General features: G+C 43.0%; 1 protein-coding gene across 1 annotated transcript in view; it reads left to right on the top strand.

Moving 5' to 3' along the window:
* RYBP (RING1 and YY1 binding protein) overlaps window positions 1–13,507 on the top strand; it is a 43,248-nt gene extending 29,741 nt beyond the window's left edge. The window contains exons 3-5 of the mRNA XM_027700771.1: window positions 5,152–5,328; window positions 5,436–5,534; window positions 9,449–13,507. Coding sequence (XP_027556572.1) covers window positions 5,152–5,328; window positions 5,436–5,534; window positions 9,449–9,701 — 529 coding nt within the window. The 3' untranslated portion in view covers window positions 9,702–13,507. The remainder of the gene's footprint in view (window positions 1–5,151; window positions 5,329–5,435; window positions 5,535–9,448) is intronic.
* The last annotated feature ends 4,729 nt before the right edge of the window (window positions 13,508–18,236 follow it).

Below are 18,236 nucleotides of genomic sequence, written 5' to 3'. Positions count from 1 at the left end.
CATTCTTCTGATAACACAGTTGTAGGAAAGTAAGAGCGGCTGTAATTAGATCCACATTCCTGGGGATTGCCGGAGTCCCTCAAGGTCTGTGGGTATAAAGCTCAGTCACTTCCCTGCTCCGTGGGGTCTGCAGGAGGCAGGTGGCTTCCTTTCCCTCAAGGCAGAGGGACCAGAGAAATCCCAAACAGATACAGAAATTGGGGTCACAGGAGAAATATGATGCAACTTATCCTCCTATATCCCTCTCCAAATCCAGGTCTGAGTAACTCCCATGTGTGGGATGTGCAGTGATTTGTGCTGCTCCACTCCTGAGCCCAGCTGCAGGGGCTACAGCAGAATTCCTGGGTGTCAATGCCCTGGATTTGGTCCTGAGACAGGCTGTAAAGGCAAAGCTTTGAGATAAAGAAGGAAATGCAAGTAGTGAAATGCTGTGAGGTGCTTGCCAAAACCTTAAAGTTACGGTTTGGCTTTTAATTTTTAATTTTTTATTTATTTAAAGAGCACAGTGCAACACAGGCAACAAGCCCTTCAGGAAAGGTCTTGCATTTATTCCACTTCCCATGAGCCAAACCTCCCAGTGTCACTTCATATGACAATCTGAGGGTATGATATTATTTGCATGTAGTGTGTGTGTGTATATATATATATGCAGGCACAATAGTTCTGTGCTGGTCTGTTACTAAAAGGTAGTAAAGATTATTTGTGTGCATCACTTGCGATAGTTGATGGTGAAGAGGCCCAGATGCTGCAGCCATTCTTACAGTAGACATATATTTCAGCTTTTTCATGCAGCAGAGTGTCCTTGCTGCAAAGGTCATGAGTTGTTCTGCAAGTATCTGCTCCTGAGAGGTAAACTATAGTTTAATTAATGTGAAACAACTTATTTGTCTGTACATAACTTTGAAAGCACTGTTCAATTTTGTTTAATTGCTCTTAGTTTTAGAGGGGGAGAAGACAATCCTCTTCATGTTTTAAAAAGTGAAAAGATAATGTGCATTTGTTTGTCACATCAGTGTTGGATCTTTACTCAGTCTTTACTCAGGCTGTCACCTAAATTAAGGGAAATTTTCCAAGCAAAGTGTAACTTTACCATCATTATGCTCAGGTAGGAGTAAACGTACCTATTTCAGATACTTGCTTTGAAAATTCAAGAACTAAGTCTAGTACTAAGTACTGCATCTCTTCAGATAATTTTTGGGAAGTTGAGACTTGTCAGCTTGTTGTGGTTTGTGAGTAATGTTGATACTTCAAACCTTCTAGTAAATGCCAATATAGTTGTTTCTTAAGCGTGAGTGTGGTTAGAAAGCTTGGAAAAGGCTGAGTTGGGGGTTTGATTTTTGTCATTTAGATGTATTCTTTGTGCACATGAACAGTTCAATGTTACAGAAAGTAAACAGATAAGAACATTTTTGGGATAAAAAATGGTTAATACTTATTTCTGTAGCCATTCATTCTTTCAAAGTTTAGAAGTGGTTGCAACTTTCTGTTCAAGTTGTTCTGCTCAAGTGATAACTTACTTTGATATAATAGTGGTGTATTTGGGTTGAAGCATTCTTTTTGGAGGTGGCAAAAAAAATCATTACATAAAAAGGCCAACTGGAAAAAAATTAGGGTCTTAGACACATTGAGTGTTCAAAAACATAAAGGAAAGAAGGGATCTTTCTGCTCTTAGGACTCCCAAATTCTGCAGCAGAAGCCAGAGCGTGTCAAACTATGGTAGCCCAAGTGGGAATGAGCCTTGTTTCTCTCCTTTTTTCCTTCCTAGTTCGGATTCTGAAAGGGAAGATGACTAGTACCCGCTGCAAAGTATTATTGGATTCACTTTTTTCCTTATTTCTAGAAGGCAATGCAAGCTTCCTGCTGCCACAGCTGGAAAAGAATTCACAACACTCATGAGGAGAGCTGCTTTGACACACAGCGTGACTAGGATATGGATGGATGGCTGTACAGGCAGGAAAGGAGTCTGGAGGGATGATCTACAAGGGCATGTAGTGATAGGACAAGGGGGAATTGCTTATAACAGAAAGATATAAATTAGATACAAGGAAGAAATTCTTCCCTGTGAGGGTGGCGAGGCCCTGACACAGAGAAACTGTGCCTGCCTCATCCCTGGAACTGCATGGACTTAAAGGTCCCTTCTAACCCAAACCATTCTGTGATTGTATAATCTGTGCTAGGGATGTTAGGTAGCCCTTGAGTGTGTTTTTGGTGGGCAGGGAAACTTGGAGCAAGTTTTGGATAGTGCAGCTGCTTCACTCAATTGTGGTTCCTATGGTTATAGTTTGCTGTGGTTAAAAATGCACTGCTCAACTTGCTTTGCTTGGCTTTTTAGTAAAGGCCTTGTAACCAGTGTATCCTGGCTGTAGTGGCAGCGTGGGCCTTACTTGAAGGATCTTATTACTCCAATTATTATTACTATTAGTATGCCAGTTGCTTAAATTACCTTGTTTTTATCCTTTTCCTAAGCTTGCTGCCCATGTGAGTGAAACAGTCAGATCAGGAACTGGAAAACTGTTTGTTGAGTTATTTGCATTATTTTTAATAAATCTCTTCTGGTAGCACAGGAGATCTTGGAACATGCTCAGTGTTGACCAAAGTCTGAGCATCTTTCTGCTCCCTTCCTGGTGCAGGAGGGACCCCGTGAGCAGGGCTGGTCCCCTTTCCTCAGGTCGCTGCCTCCTTCCCGCTCTCTTCCAGTTTTGGCTTTGCCCTCACCAGTGAGCCATCCTGGCATGTAAGAGGGAATATGTAAATATGAGGTTTGGAGAAGTTGTGGTAGTAATGTCAGTGGCTGGCCAGAAAATGATAAAACTTAGTAAATTCAGTGTGCTGTCACAGGCACTGATAAGGAGAGGAAGAGCACAGGGTGAAGTGTCTCCACAGGAGTGCTTTAAGCCTGGTTCTTTTGGCATTCCAGCCTTCTCTAGGGAAATACAGTGTACATATTTATATGGGGTTTTTTATTTTAGTTGAAGTTTCTATTTTAAAATTTGTATCTTGGTTCAAGCAGTGCAGCACTCCTCCAACAGGAAGGGCAGCTTGGTTGGACACCAGGCTTGGAAAGAACATCACAGGCAGCACATCAGAGTCGAGCAAAGTAGGAAAAACCCTCAGATTTGTGAATTGGGATTTCCCGTGAATGGCTCGGGTTTCTGACTTAGCTGGTTGTGTAAACAGCGAATAACTGTAAGTCTGGGCAGAAGTGGCAGCTTCAAGCAGTGAGGTTAATCACGTATAATCATGTAGGGAGATGGTATCTGCCCTCTCTTTGAAGATTTCTTGACATTTTATCTTTTTTTGCAGTGGGTGGGGAGCAGGTTGCTTGACACAAGTTACTGTTGTCAGCTTTTAGTGTGGCTGCATCAATCTGAAAATCTTTTCTATGTAACCAAACAACTTCTTTTAACTCATGCAGACAGAAATTGCTGTGTACTGGATTTTAGGGATGCTCACTATCTTCACTGTTCCGTGGAACAGGTAACTGCATTATCTGATCTGCAGAATGTTTCAGCATCACACTTATTTAAAGCTGAAGACCACATCATCTTTGTTGGCTCAGACACGTATGCAGATTGCAGCATAAAATGAGTTAGAGTTTCTGTGTTGGGTGAAAAAACCACAGTGGTGTTGAGATGGGTCAGGGGCCTGATTACAACCTGTTGCATAGACCTTGTGGTGTGGTATGCATATAACTGTGGTAGTGAAATGAAATATTTGTGTATATCTGGCTTCAGTAGTAACTTGGTACCATTATACAGGAAACCAGTACCCAGAGATGCTCGTTAGATATTCGGATTTTCTTGTGACAGGGAATAGAAATTCTCTGGGTCTTCCATTGTCTGTATCATCTTTAAGTGCAGATGTTACATGTGAGCAATTAGTGGTTTGTACTTTTTTTTTTTTACCGTGTGAAACCACTAAACAGCTTCTTGAAGTCTCTCTAGATGTTTGCAGTAAAAGCTGGGTGTGGGTACAGAGCTCTGCAGCAGAAACCCTTGAGGTTCTGTGTGCCACTTATAGACTATTTGGGTACAGCTTTCATTGGCTGTTTAGTCTGATCTATGTACAGAATTTGAATCATATTTATGAGCATTTAACAGCTCTGGACAAGCCTGAGCAACTGTTCCAATTAGTATTTGGTTCATTAGGGACAACTAATGGAGTTGATTACCTGCTTTTTTTTTCCCCCCCCCCACAAGCTGTGTGGACACAGGGAGCATAGATCTTTCTGGCATATTGAAGGGATAGAATCAATCACGGACAGGCAGAGTATTCAGGGTATAAACTGCTTTGTGATGCCAGGCCAGGGGGAGAGGTGTTGAGTTGTCAAGCTGAGAGGGCATTAGAGTTTGGATGAGGAATGAGAGACAGAGGCAGCAATTCCTGCAGGATATGTGAGGACCAATAACCAAGGTATTGGTTACATGTGAGGCTGCTCTTTGTGTAAGCCACAATTTGAAATGGAAGTTGTCTTTGAAAGGCAGTTTGCTTGTGTTTTTTTGTCCGAGCTCCACCAGGGACTGCAGACAATTGTGTGAGGAGGAGTGTCGGAGGCTGGCACTGCCATTCCCTCTGGAAGTGTGAATGCCCACTTGTCTCCTGTGCTCCTGCCAGCCAGCTTCGCTCCCAGCCCTCGGGACAAAGTCATCTCAGTTACCTTCTCTTGTTCATTGTTATTTGTGCAAGGTTTGGTGCTGTGGGGAACCAGAAGCTCATTTGAGAAATTAAATTGAAAGATATGAAGGAGACTGATTTTTATCAGGAAACTTTTTTTAGTCACATTCTGTTCCTTCTCCTCAAGTGCAACCACAGTGCGTGGCTGGCAGCTTCTTAAAAAGCTGCTTTTTCACTATTGTCCCCCCAAAATTGGCTGTGATTTCATGATATGGATGGAAGAAAGGGAGCATTATGCTTAAGAATGTTAGATGCTAAAAACTGATGGAACAACAGTTTGGAGTATTTCTTTATTTTAAAATTTCTATCTTGTTTGGTAACAGCAGTAGTACTTCACGTTAAATAAGGACATCCATTTGGTTCTTTAAGTGGAGTGTTCTTCCCTGGTTGCTGAAATAAATCTTCATACTGCTCTCAGTGTAGTTATTTTTACTGTGTAAAATTGACTATAGATCTCTCTTTTTATTGTCATTATAGAAAACCTAGAATAAACTCTCAGTTGGTGGCACAACAAGTTGCCCAGCAATATGCAACCCCACCACCACCTAAGAAGGAGAAGAAGGAGAAAGTGGAAAAACAAGACAAAGAAAAACCTGACAAAGAGAAGGAAATTAGTCCAAGTGTTACAAAGAAGAACACTAACAAGAAGACTAAGTAAGTGTGAAGGATCTGTTACACTGTTTGATGTGATGTCAGTGGCACTGGTTAATTGTGCAGTTAAACTAACATTGTGCTCTCCCTCTTCCCTCCAACTACTACAGACCAAAGTCAGATATTGTGAAAGATCCTCCTAGTGAAGTGAACAGCATACAGTCTGGGAATACTACAACAAAGACCAGCGACTCAAATCACACTTCAAGGTAACTCCAGACTGAAGTTAAGCTTTTGGTGTCTGAGAACTGAGTTATGTAGCAAACACTTCTTTTGTTGATGTATGAGCACTCCAACACTGCTGGTGAGCACAGGTCTGGGCATTAGAAATATTAACTCTGTTGTCCACTCAGTTTTCACTTCTCTGCTAAAGTATTTGTATTGTCAATTGGGCAGCACTGCTTTTGGCTGTAGAGCACAGTGGGAGAAAAACATTAACCAGCAATCATATCGAATTCTTATCATCGCTCGATAGCCGTAACAAAGGTTACTTTTTTACTTCCTTATCCTTAATTCAGTCACTGTAATTGTCAAGATAATTTTCCAAGTATACAGGAACTAAGTATACATGAACAGATTTGCTGGGATCTTGCTATCAACAAAAAGCACAAATGGCTGGTTTGATATTTGTCTAAGTTTCAGATGAGTGTAGGAGACAGGTTTGTTCCTAGTTTTGCCTATACTGATCTTCCATTTCTTAAACACTCAGCATCAAAAAACAGTTTTTGTATTATTGAACTTGAGAGCTGCAAGAGGCAAAACTGAACTGGGTGCTTTGCCTGTGTGGGCTGTACAAGAATTGCATCTCTTTTTAAAATGTGCTGTAATAAGTGTTTTATAATGAAGCCACATGAACTGAGGCAATATTAGTTTGCTGCAAACAGTTGTAAAACACATGGGAAATATGGTTGGCACAGCTGTTGGCATTAAAATTGGCAAGGTATGACTGCAGAAAACTCTTGGCTTGGAAGTTTTCAAATAATAGCATGAAAATCTTTAAAAAGAATTAATATCCTGTACACAGTAACCCACTGGAATGTAGTTGAGGGCAGTGTGAAATTTGCTGTGCTACAAGACTGAGCTGTTTGCAGGGACTGCTGTTAACTCTTCCTCAGCCCCCAAAGATTGAAGTGTCCATTCCTGATTTGATTAGAGAAATACAACTTTATTACAGTGATTTTTTTTTCCTGTCCTGTTCTCCTTTAAATGGTACTTTTTTTGAGACCTAAAGGTGCAGGAGACTTGATGCACTTGACTGATGACATAATATTAAATTGAGAGATTACATCAAATAATTGTTTTTCCTTCTCGAAGGAGTCGCTCTGTCTACTACAGTCTTCTAGTCCACGTTTTGTGGCAAGCTTTTGTCATTCTTAATTAAACCTTAATAGTATCAGGTCTAGCTGGGTATGTTTAAGGGCTACCTCATCTCCCCTCAGTTCTTAACCTGTTTTTAAGTGTTTAGTTTAGTGGAACTTTTCTTCCACTGCCCTCAGGAGTGCTGTCAAGGGTCGTTTTAAAGGATCTGATTTTTACAGAGTTATAGGTTACCTGTTCAGCTTTTTTTCGTGCGCAGATTGTTTAACTGTTGTTTTGGGTGTTTGTGGTTTTTTAATTGTCTTTTAGGGCTCTCTGGATTTTTAAGAAATCCTATTTGAACTTCTTGGATACCATGCCTGCTTCTGACAAAATATCTTTGTTTATCCCATTTCTCCCTGTGCACTTTCAGAATGAATGTTTTGAAACACTTTTCTTATTTGACCATAAACCTTTTTCGCTATAAATGTGAAGCACTGGGCTGTTTAATTTTGTAAAATAACATGAATGGGCCAGCCCATTGCCTTCTTTAAGAAGCAAAAATTGTATTCATGTGCTGAAGAGATTGTCTGGAGGTTTCCATCCGTGCCTAATCAGCTCCTTGTACAGGGGAAACCCTGAAAACCTTCTGGAGAAATGGCCAGAGAGCTCAGTTCTAAAACTGACATTGAGAATATTTGTGAGTGGGACTGTGGAGAAATCCTGCACCTCAGCCCTGCTTCCCCTTCCGTGTTACTTTGTCATGGCATTTAAAGATGCATGGGCAGTTCCATTTTTATTTTCCTCCTTTCCCCCCTCCCCAAACTCTCAGTGCTGGTTTTTGACAAGCAGTAGCCAGAGTTCATGTTCAGCCCTGTAGGGAGGTGGAGGCAGCAGGGTCTGTTCCGGTATCTGAGCCAGCTTTTTTTTTTTTTGACTGTTTCTGAGCACAAGAGAAAACAAGTGACCCAGGCAAATTACAGGAAGAACTGGGTTTCCTAGAGGAACTCGGGGCTCGGGGAGGAAAATACGTCCTCGTACTACGCTTCCGGGAACGCTCGGTGCTGCGTGTGGGGGCATCTGCCGGCACGGCACCCCAGAGTCACGGAAACCCCAAAACCTGCTGAGCTGGCTGGCCTTTCTTGTTACCCACAAACAAGGTGACATCATTTCATCTAGCCTGTGGTTACGTGTTGGCTTTGCCAGCCAGTGTGTGCGTACAGCACACGCGTGTGGGCGCAGGAATCCGTGAGCGCAGCGCCGGGCTGGGAAAGGCCGGTCCCTGAGCCCAGGGGCTGCTGCAAGGAGGAGGTTTTACTGGCTCTTATGCAGTGGGGTTTTTTTTGCATTTTCTATCTATTTGAAATGCTTTTCCTGAGGTACTTGTTAGAAATTGAAACAGCCTCCTAGGTTAGATAAGAAAATACTATTTTTGGTGCAGTAACTTTATTTTTTGTGAGGAATTTTGCAGAAATACAGTTGTTCTATCTTAGAAGCTGTACATCTGTCTTCAGTATGTTTTTCTATTCTGTCTAGTTCTGAAATACCATTTGGATAGCTACTGCTGCAGGACTTTCTCCTTGTTAATACCAGTGCAAGCCATTGAGTATTCATGGCAGATGCAAAATGAGCTTAATTCCCTCTTTTTCTGTTTTACTGCGCTAGCCTAGTGTGCTGCAAACGAGGAGGAGAAAAGGCAGAGTGGTTTAAAAGCTGGAGCTTGATCCCAAAGTAAACTAACCTTCCCTCCATCCCTCTCAATAAGGCAGCTCTCAGCAAGCTACTTTTCACTGATGTATAAAGACTCTCCTTTTTAATTTCCCTATTGGGAATATTCCGCTGCTTAAGCCTGACCCTTAATTAGGAGCAAAAGCTGTAAATTACAGCACTCACTGCAGCTGACTTGGAATTTGCTGGTAGCTGGAGGAGTGTCCAAGGTTTGTTGTAGCAAAGCTTTGGACCAGCCCGTGAAATGTGCATGAATGTCGGCCTCCTAGAGTTTAGACCTTTATTAGCTACATTACTAATTGAATGATAGCACAGCATGCAAATTACTGAGATAATCCTGAGCAATAAATACCAGTGGGTTCTTTTCTGGTGGTTTGGGGTTTTTTTTTCCTTTTTTTTGTTTTTTTTTTTTCCCTAACCAAAAGGTCTGGCTGCAAGAAATACCTTCATACATTCTGGATTTTATTTACAATAGCCTCGATTCCAGAGGGAACATTTTGAGCTATTCTATCCATAGGCTGATTGGGCATCTGATTTGTATAAGCTCAAAGCAGTTGAAAGAGAAGCCAAGTTGTCCCAGTGCCTGTGTTGTTTGCAGCTGCAGAGTTCCAGCATGGGAATGAAAGAACCGTGGCCGAATGCTTTCATGTGGTTTTGTATTGCAGAGTCACAGCCTTGTCTCATAACATCAGGGCACATGATGAGATGGTGAATTTAGATAAGAGAACTCTTTCATCTGCCCCTTGGGGAGGAGATCCTTCACTCTGTCTGGCTCCTGACTGCTTGGCTCTGCCACGGTGTCCTCCTTTCTGGCAGAGTTGGATTAGGGATAAGTCTACAACAGATGCCCTGTGCAGAGCTCTGTGAGACAGGTCGTTCCTCTGGGGCTGAGCCTGCCTGGCACAGGGAGCAGGTCAAACCTTCATCCTCCACTGTGCAGCACTTCCTGCTGCCTGGGTTCTCCTCCCAGCTACTGCCATCTGTGCCAGTGAGGGGAGGACGAGTCACACCGAGTTTGTTTTCCAGTGCTTTTTCTAATAAACTCTTCCCTTCTCGTTTATTTTTATCCTTTTAATAAATGACTTCTCATTTATTTTAGACCCAGACTGAAAAATGTGGACAGAAGTACCGCACAGCAGCTGGCAGTCACAGTGGGAAATGTCACAGTAATTATCACAGACTTTAAAGAAAAGACTCGCTCTTCATCCACGTCGTCTTCTACAGTGACCTCCAGTGCAGGATCAGAACAACAGAATCAGAGCAGCTCGGGCTCTGAGAGCACAGACAAGGGCTCGTCCCGTTCCTCCACGCCAAAGGGGGACATGTCGGCAGTCAACGACGAATCTTTCTGAAAATTGCACATGGAGTTGTGGAAACTATGAATCAGGGTATGAAATTCAAACACTCCACCTGCCCACGCTGTTCAAATCCTGGAGAGCCTCTTCTGTGCTTGAACACACTTTCTCGGACATCGACCTCTTACTGATGCAACCAGGATAATTTCTGCTTGCCGTGGGCATCTGGCCACCAAGGAATTTCTCACCCTAACGATTACTCTTGACACTTTTATGTATTCCATTGTTTTATATGATTTTCCTAACAATCATTTATAATTGGATGTGCTCCTGAATCTACTTTTTTATAATATCTGCTGTGCACAATTTTCCATGAACATGACAACTTTTTGTTTTGGGGTAGGGAGCGGGTGGGGAGGGAAGGGGGCTTTATTTATTGCATTCACAAACTCCATCCTCTTTCAACATATCCTTTTTAAGTTCAGTTCTTCTTCCAGTTATACTGTGTACTATCAGTTTTGATATAAATTATATATAAATATATATATAAATAAATATATATAAAGGGTTATTTGAAACCAATACATGGAAACGCTGGTGCTTGAAACACTGTGAAGTGATTAAAAAAAAAATTGAACAGTTCAAGATCTGGGACAGTCCCCTTCTGTGAAAGTACTGAAACTGAAATGGAACTGGTCTTAGGTGAAAAGTGTTCCTGAGGGTTTGAACCTGGACGGGACCTGTTCTCTCTATTGTTCCTTCCCAATTTCTTCCCTAAGCAATGGCTAAAACATACTGGACACACGGTTTTGATTGTTACAGCTTGGGATCCGAGATGAGAGAGGGTTGCTCTGGGTAGCTTGTGTTTCCACTAGGGTCCCTCAGATTGGTGCTGTGCAGGTCCATGCCCGGCTGGAGCGTAACCATTCCCAACCAGACTGCTGGTGTTCTGCCATGGATCCGTGTGTTTGGTGACCTGAGCATCACAGTGTCGTGCACAGCCAGTCCCGCAGGTGCTGCTGGTGGTAGAGTTGGTGAACTCCATCCACCTGCCTCAGTGCCTGAGGAAACTGTGGAACTGGAGTGGTGGCTGTGGGGTGAAGGCAGCAGGGAGCCGTAGGGCTGGGAGCAGTCTCGGGTTCAGGAACCAAGCTGGTGCTCGTTCCACTGTGGGTCAGTGGTTGTCAGCCCCTTCCATCTGTCCCATCCCTGCTGTTGGGATGGCTCTTCTCCTTGAAGTCCATCTGTATTCCAAGGGTTGTTTCTGAACAGCATCTTATCCAGTGATGGGCTTGTCAGCATTTGGACGCTTCTGAGTCTCCTGCTGTGGGAGCAAAAGTAGGGAAAAGCTTCATGCTGGCAAGTGAGCGACATGTGGCTCATGCTCATGACCAGCATCTCCTTCGTTCTTACTCTAAAGCTATTCAGACTATAATTTCTTTTCCTGGCCTGTTAGTGTTGCTTTACAGTTTACCTTCCATGCATTATCCTGCTAAAACACTTGGCTGAAGAGGTGAAACAAACTTTTTTTTAAAAAAAAGCAAAACAAACCCTAAACCTCTTTGGCTTTTCATCTTTATTTAGTGGCCCCAGGGTGCTTTGCAGTAATTTCAGGCACAGAGGCTGTGGCTTCATTTGACATCAAATGCATAACTTTTGGGCGTGATGAAAGAGGGCCACATTTTGACAACTTTGTGCCTGTTTGTTGTATTATGAATTATTTGCTCGGTAAGAGAAATTTCTCTTTGTGGAGGCAACTGATTTAAGATTTCTTTTAAAATCTGTGTGGTTTTGAGTAGCAGATGTAGGTTCCTTTCACACTGGTGACAGAAATGTGTGAGTTAGGGATCTGTTACAGCCCCTGCTTGAAGGCATGTGCTTGGCAGTGCCTTGGCAGCAGCAGTTTTATTCTGAATATGTTAACGTGGGCACCCCAACTTAATTCTGCTTATATTCACAGTATAGGCTGTCTTTTTTAAGCATTTTTAAAGTATTAAATAACCAAAGGAAAACAGATGCTTCCTATGAGCATCAAGACAATTTATTATACATAGTTTTAAATACTATGAATATCTCAATCCACATTTTAACATTAGTGGGATATTGCAAAGACATTCCTTTTCCAGTTTTTACTATTCCTTTAAGGGTCTCAGGGAGGGTAAACTGGTCAGCCATATTTATTTATTTTACTGAAATGTATTGGAATAATTTTTTAAGAGAGATTTTTTGAAGATGCCCCTGAACTTGTATATTTTGCACTGCTTTATAAATGATCCATTATCAATTAGGCTTGCGTGCATCTCGGCCGTGATCCAGCCAGGAGTGTGAGCGAGTGGCAGGTCCCGCCGGCCTCAGCGGGGCTAATTCTGGTGCTTCAAGTCAAACCACGCGCTCACCTTCTTCACTGGATCTGGGAATTTGTGCAAAAAAAAAAAAAAAAAGAAAAAAAAAAAAAAAAAGCGTTGTGTGTACCAGGAAATTGCTTCTTTTTCAAGTGAAAATAGACCTGTAGATCAGTTGAAAAAGCTTTAACGCCGTAACCAGCTACTCGTGGTGAAGTCGGTAACATCTGTCTCTTTGGCCTCCTCCTCCTCCTTGATAAAGTAGCTTGCTATAAATAAATGGGAAAATTTCTTTGGAACAAGTGACCTGTAATTCTGCATTCAGTTAGGGATTGCTTGCTAAGCATTGGACCCCCCCCCGGCCTCATCCGTAGCTGTTGTGTTGTGGGTTTGAAGGGCAGCGTTTGCTTTTACACTTCATTTCTCCGGGTGGCATCCCCACGGCTCGGGCCCTCCGGGGGGATTCCCCCCGCGCCGTGGCCGTGGCCGTCCCGCTGGCGGTGGGGGAAGGTGTTTGAGAACCAAACCAACCAAAACACTAGTGTAGGGAAGGACCAGATTCGCGGTGTTCAGTGGCACAGAAAGCAGGTAAGTGAAGCACAGTGTTAACGATTGCGAAGTTTCGACTCTTACACAGACACACACACACACACAGACACCGACACAGCTTGCCTGACTTGCTCAGTTGATGTAGTTCTGCAAAGGAAAGGTGACAGCGTTTTACACGACCAGGCTATTTATTCTAATTGGAACTTAGCTTCAAATTGGACAGATCGAAAATTTGGCAGCAGCTTCCGTGACTTTATTTCCACTGAGATGTTTTCACCTGCCTTACCAAGATCATTCTCAGTCTACTTTTTTAAGCTCTACCATAAACTTAAATTATTGAAAAATTTATTAATTGCTGACTATATAATAACCTTTGCTTGTATGTAACCGAATGGTTTTAAGAGCCAACATTTAGAGTATGACAATGGAGCTGAACAGTTTTTAATGCGCAAGCAGTTCTGTTCTTGTGTATGACTTGTAACCTTAATTTACTGTGTAAAGATGGTTACATTATTTCCTTAGCTTTGTTTGTTGGAGACAAATATAGAATGCTTGTTTAAGTATGTCAAAACATAATCTTATCTTGTGAATTTTTATGTTAATGTATTATACGAGCTATATTTTTCATTTGCCCAGAAAGACAGCTTGTATAACGCTTCTGAAAGTTTTTCCGCTCTGTAAAGTCTTTAGAGCTGACAGTCCTGTTAGGTTTGTTTTAATCTTCATGCTAAAGTGTCAATGGTGGTTTTGTGAACTGGTCAGAAATTCACAGGTCTTAAATGTTTTTGGGAAATTTATATTGGACACTGCTCTTTGTCTAGCAAATAAAAGATGTTAATATATTCCTGTTACTGGCATGTGCACGACTGTTATTAGAAGCCACTTTATCATTTTCCTGCTTTAAATAGAAATGTCTATTTATGAATTCTGCTTGTAGTTTTTTCACAAATAAAATAGTAAAATTTAATTAAATCTGAAAGCTCTCTTTTTTGGGAGATGCCAGTAATCAGAAAAGGTGGAGAGTCCTGTTGTTGGAGCAGCTTGTCAGTCTGTACATCCTGTCCAGGAGCCGCCGCTCGAGCATCCACTTCTGCAAGCTCAGGTTGTGCACGTGGAGAACCTCAGTCAAGCAAGTAAATCCAGTTTGTTCCCTGGGACTCACGACATGCAAAGAGTTTGTGGTGGATGTGTCTGCAGAATTTGGTTTTCTGGTCCTTGGAAATAATCATTTCCCCCCTTTCTGTAGTCACAGGAGCAGTGAGGCTTTAGTGCAGAGGATTTAGTGAGAGCCCTTGGGAGTTCCACTGGTTGCCTTGTGCTAACGAACTCCCAGGAGTAAATTTAATAAAATGTAATTGAGAGCCTAATTGTATTTTTGTAGTGTAAAAATACTGGTATTTTGCAAGCAGTGTTTTCATCTGCCTAGAAAACAAGGATGATGTGAATTATTGTGCTCTTTATAGTTCATGTTTCCCCTCCACCACCCGAAACGGGAGATGTGTGATGTAACTGTTCAAATATGAAGTTGAAATTTGAAAATGAAGCAATAGGTAAAATGCAAAGGGGACAAAATCTTACTCTAGAGCTTTGTTTTCTCAGGAATATATATGAGGGCAGTTCCTAAACGAAAAGTAGTTTGGATACTTTAGTGTATGGTGGGGGAAGTGTGTGTTAAAAGTAGAGGTCGCTTTGAAAAACCCCGTGTGCAAACAGACTTAAATGCTTTTAACCTCAGTTGGAAGCGATTCAGATGCCTTTGTGCCAAGAATAAGAAGAAACAGGAAAGGTAGTGGTTGTTCTACAGACCTGAAAAACACTTGCTTGGCATGCTGAGGGCTGAGCAGAGAAACAGTCCTTGCCTCAAAGAGCCTATGGTCCCCATCCTCCATCTGTGACCAGCCAAAGGTGCCGGAGCTGCAGGGAGTGGAGGAGACAGGCTTCATCTTCATCACCTTGATGCTTGAATGTGAAGGCTTGAATGGAGCCACCAAGATTTCTTTAGCTGTGCTGTCTCCCCCCAGGTCACCCCTTCACTGGCACTGTGGGTGACTGGAAATCCCTTGCCTTGGAGCCAAGTGAGAGCCAAGGGCCACCTGCAATGCTGGAGCTGCAGAGCTGGCCCTGCTGCAGGAGAAGGGGGTTGAAGGCTGCAGAAAAAAGGGCACCAAGGTATGTTCTGGACTTGAGTGTTGTGTTGAAAGGTTTGTGTTTGTTACCTGTCGGGAGTTTCAAGGCCAGGTTAGCCTGGTGTAGTCGAAGATGTCCTTGCCCGTGCCAGAGGGTTGGAACAAGATGATCTTTAAGGTCCCCTCCAAACCAAACTGTTCTATGACTCTAAATACAAGGGGATGGGGAATTCTCTTCATGGCTCCTTAGGATTTTGTAAACTTCTGGGACAGTCAGTTGTTTTAAGATTTGTAAGTGTTATAACAAAGAGCACTGACTCCCATAACTGGAAGAGAGAAGAAAAACCCTCTCCTCTGTAAGGGTCACATGTCAGCTAATTTTTGAAACTATTTTTATTTAAATCTGACCGTGCCCCCTTCACACAGCAGTTTGGGGGCAATTCAAATATGAAGATGGAACACCCTGCAGTCAGGAAGGAGCGTTAGGAATCTGCAACAGGGATAACAGGGATATGCCTGTTCCTTTCCTGCCCAACACACAGCCCTCAGAGTGATAAGCTGTGTAAGTCTGGCAGCATTTAGGTCACAGTGAGAGTTTCCAGGGGCCAAAGCAAAAGCTGTCTGCAAAAGACACGATGGATGTGATGAACAGCCATGCTGGACCAGCTGTATCCCGTGGGAATGTGATTCCTGTTCTGAGTCAGCAAAGCACTCTGAGACAGGGCTTGTGTTTGTATCTCAACTGCAGGCAAAGTCCTTCCCATCACATGGAGGCAGCTACATCAAGAAGAAATTGCAGTTGTGATTGCAGAGCTGCTGCCCATCTTTCCTTCTTTGCATGACCAAAGGAAAAGAAGAACTCCAGAAACCTGGCTGGAAAACTGGTACCACTTACTGCAGAAGATGGGTATGAAAAGGATGCACTGCTGTGCTTATGGGTTTGTGGATCCCTCTGGGATGCACATGTTCAGCTTCAGGCAGGTGTCTTGCCTTGCAGCAGGTTGGATGGACTGCTGGAGTCCCATTTATTTGGTTGTTTCAAGGCAAACCTGATTCTATGATGCTTTAAAGAGGGCAGAGCTCTGGAGCTTGCAATTCACAAACAGAAAAGATTAAAAAAGACCCAAAATGATCCTGATCACTTATGGAGAACCAGCAGGACTGAATGGAAGAGGGAGAACAGCTTCAGTTTGTAACACCTGGATGCCCTCATGGCTTTTGTAGTTGTAACAAGGAGAGGGAAATGTCAGGTCTTTCTGCCTGCCTTTCTCTTGGCTGTTTCTGGAATATTTACGTGCCTGTGTTGTGCTTGTCTTTGCTCCTGCTGTCAGCAGACACAGCGAGGTTTGTTTGCTGTTTTCCCCCTTACAATGATGGATTGCTTGATATTTGTATGGAGCCTCTTCCAGACAGGGTTGGGGCTGATGCTGATTCCGGCTGAACCCATCTAATAGGAAGACACTGGAAACTTCAGACGTGTTTTCTCATTGTTTATTCTCAGCAGAGAAAAACCTGCGTGCAGAGATCACCAGCAACATCAAAGGCTGTTTCAGAAATTCCTAATCAAAGCACTTCACACCACTGCAATTATCCCACTTGCAAAGCTTCCCCATGGCAGAGCATGGAAGCCTGTGACAGTGAAGAGTGCTCTATACCTAGCTCTGGTCTTCAGTTTAATATTAAAGCTAGAAAACCATGTCTTCCTGCAGCCAGTACTGTGCTTCTCCCAGCACTTGCCTGAAGTCCCCTGTTGCTCCTTAAACGGGGATCACTCCTCACACAGCAGTAACTGATCTGGCAGCTCTGGCTGCGCAGGAAACACGGGAGGCATGAGCCAGTTGTGCTTCCTAGATGAGGAATCAAGGAACAGGTACTCCTTTGTTCTCCTCTGTGTCTCCATACAAAAATAAAAGAGAAATTGCTCTCCCCCATGACTAGTTATTATTCCCAGGATCCTGAATATTTCATGATTTTCTAACATTCTTAATTTTTTTCAACTTCTTTTTTTTTCATCATTAGGAGTTGTCAGAGCTGTTCCGACCTCCTTGAGAGGCTGTTCCAGCACAATCCTCTGAAAACATTCTGAGGAGAACTTAAAACTGCACAGTAACAACTGGAGAGTCCCAGTGTGAGAATCCCCATTGCTCTTCATCCCTGCCTTGGCAACCCTCCCCTCCTCCTGCCAGCAGGTGAGACAGAGCCATTCAAAGCCTGTAATGCCGATATTCAGCTAAAATACCGTGAAATTCCCAGTGTAATACACACTTGATAACAGCACATCAAAGGCTTTTAGGATGCATTAATCGGCCACAGCTACTGGATCTGGCCGGAGTTGGAGGGAGAGGTCTGAAGTGTTTGAGCTGCTCTAAGCTGCTCAGAAGCGTTGGAAAAAAAACCAAGCTGAGGAGCTGAATTCGGGTACAAAATGTCCCTGTGAGCAGGAGGAGGCTGGAATGCTGCAGAAACAGCACGTGGTGGCTGGCCCAGGTAAGAAGAATGGGAACAGATAAAGCTGATTTTTGTTCCTCTTCAAGCTGTGCTGTCTGATTCATGTTGCCCAGGAGGTTTGGTGTGGAGTTGGCAGGAGGAGTTTTCCATGTTTGTGTGTGTGTTTCAGGAGGGATTAAAGCTCAGAGTAAAGAAGCAGAACAACTGAGATTTTAATTCTGCCTTCACCCAGAAATTAATACCTATCTAATACTTATAATCTTCAATATAGATGGTAGATTTTTACATAGGTTGTAGAGATATTCTGTGTAACAGGCTGAAGATGTGGGGAAGTTTAAAAGCGTGACTTGTCAGATGTTGTCTATAATAGGGGTTTTACTCTTTTTTTGACTCTCTGGAGGAATCACCAGCATAAGCCAAATATAAATAAGGCCAACAATCCCTCCCACCACCTTTTGGGTGGTTATAACAGTCTTACTCTGCAAATTGGCTTCTGCAGCAAGTAGGCTGTCTCTGATCATATGCTTTACTTCCCTATGGGGTTTATAAAAATAAGATGAAGAAAGGGCAAGAGAAAAGCAGCTTTCCATTAAATTAATTTCTTTCTTGTCCAAGAAAGACAAAATCAGGAGCAGTGGAAGGAACTGGTTAAGGCTCAAGGCTGATGCTACTCTCTGGGTGGGTTAATTTATTTATACATCCAGATTTTTTTCCCGGATTTGAGATGTCCATCAGCATCCCAACAGATTGAGAAACTGTCCCATGGCTGGGGGAAGCCCAGTGGGTGCCTCTCCCCAGGAAAAAACGACTCACTTCTTTAAACCTTTCTCACATGTCCCTGTTCTTCATTCCCAGCAAGGAGAATCCTCTGAAATCTCAAAATCTCTCTGCTCAGCCTTTGTGAGAGGTTGAGGCTTTGGCTGAGGGTTAGAGCTGCATCCAGGCATTAACAGACCTGACAGGAGAGAGCCTGGCAGCATCCCTGAGTGCCCGGGATTTGTGCTTGCTACCAGGAGACAGAGGATGGAAATGTGTTTAGCTGCTCCTATTGTTCTCCCTATTCAACCGAAGTTTTGTTGGTGTGGAGTTAAGGCAGGAAAATGCGGACTGGAGTTGCGGAAGCGTTC

Source organism: Neopelma chrysocephalum, unplaced genomic scaffold, assembly GCF_003984885.1.
Source record: "Neopelma chrysocephalum unplaced genomic scaffold, ASM398488v2 Primary Assembly neopelma1_147, whole genome shotgun sequence".
NCBI lineage: Eukaryota > Metazoa > Chordata > Aves > Passeriformes > Pipridae > Neopelma > Neopelma chrysocephalum.
The sequence above is the reverse complement of the archived record's forward strand: the minus strand, read 5'-3'. Positions and strand labels throughout refer to the sequence as shown.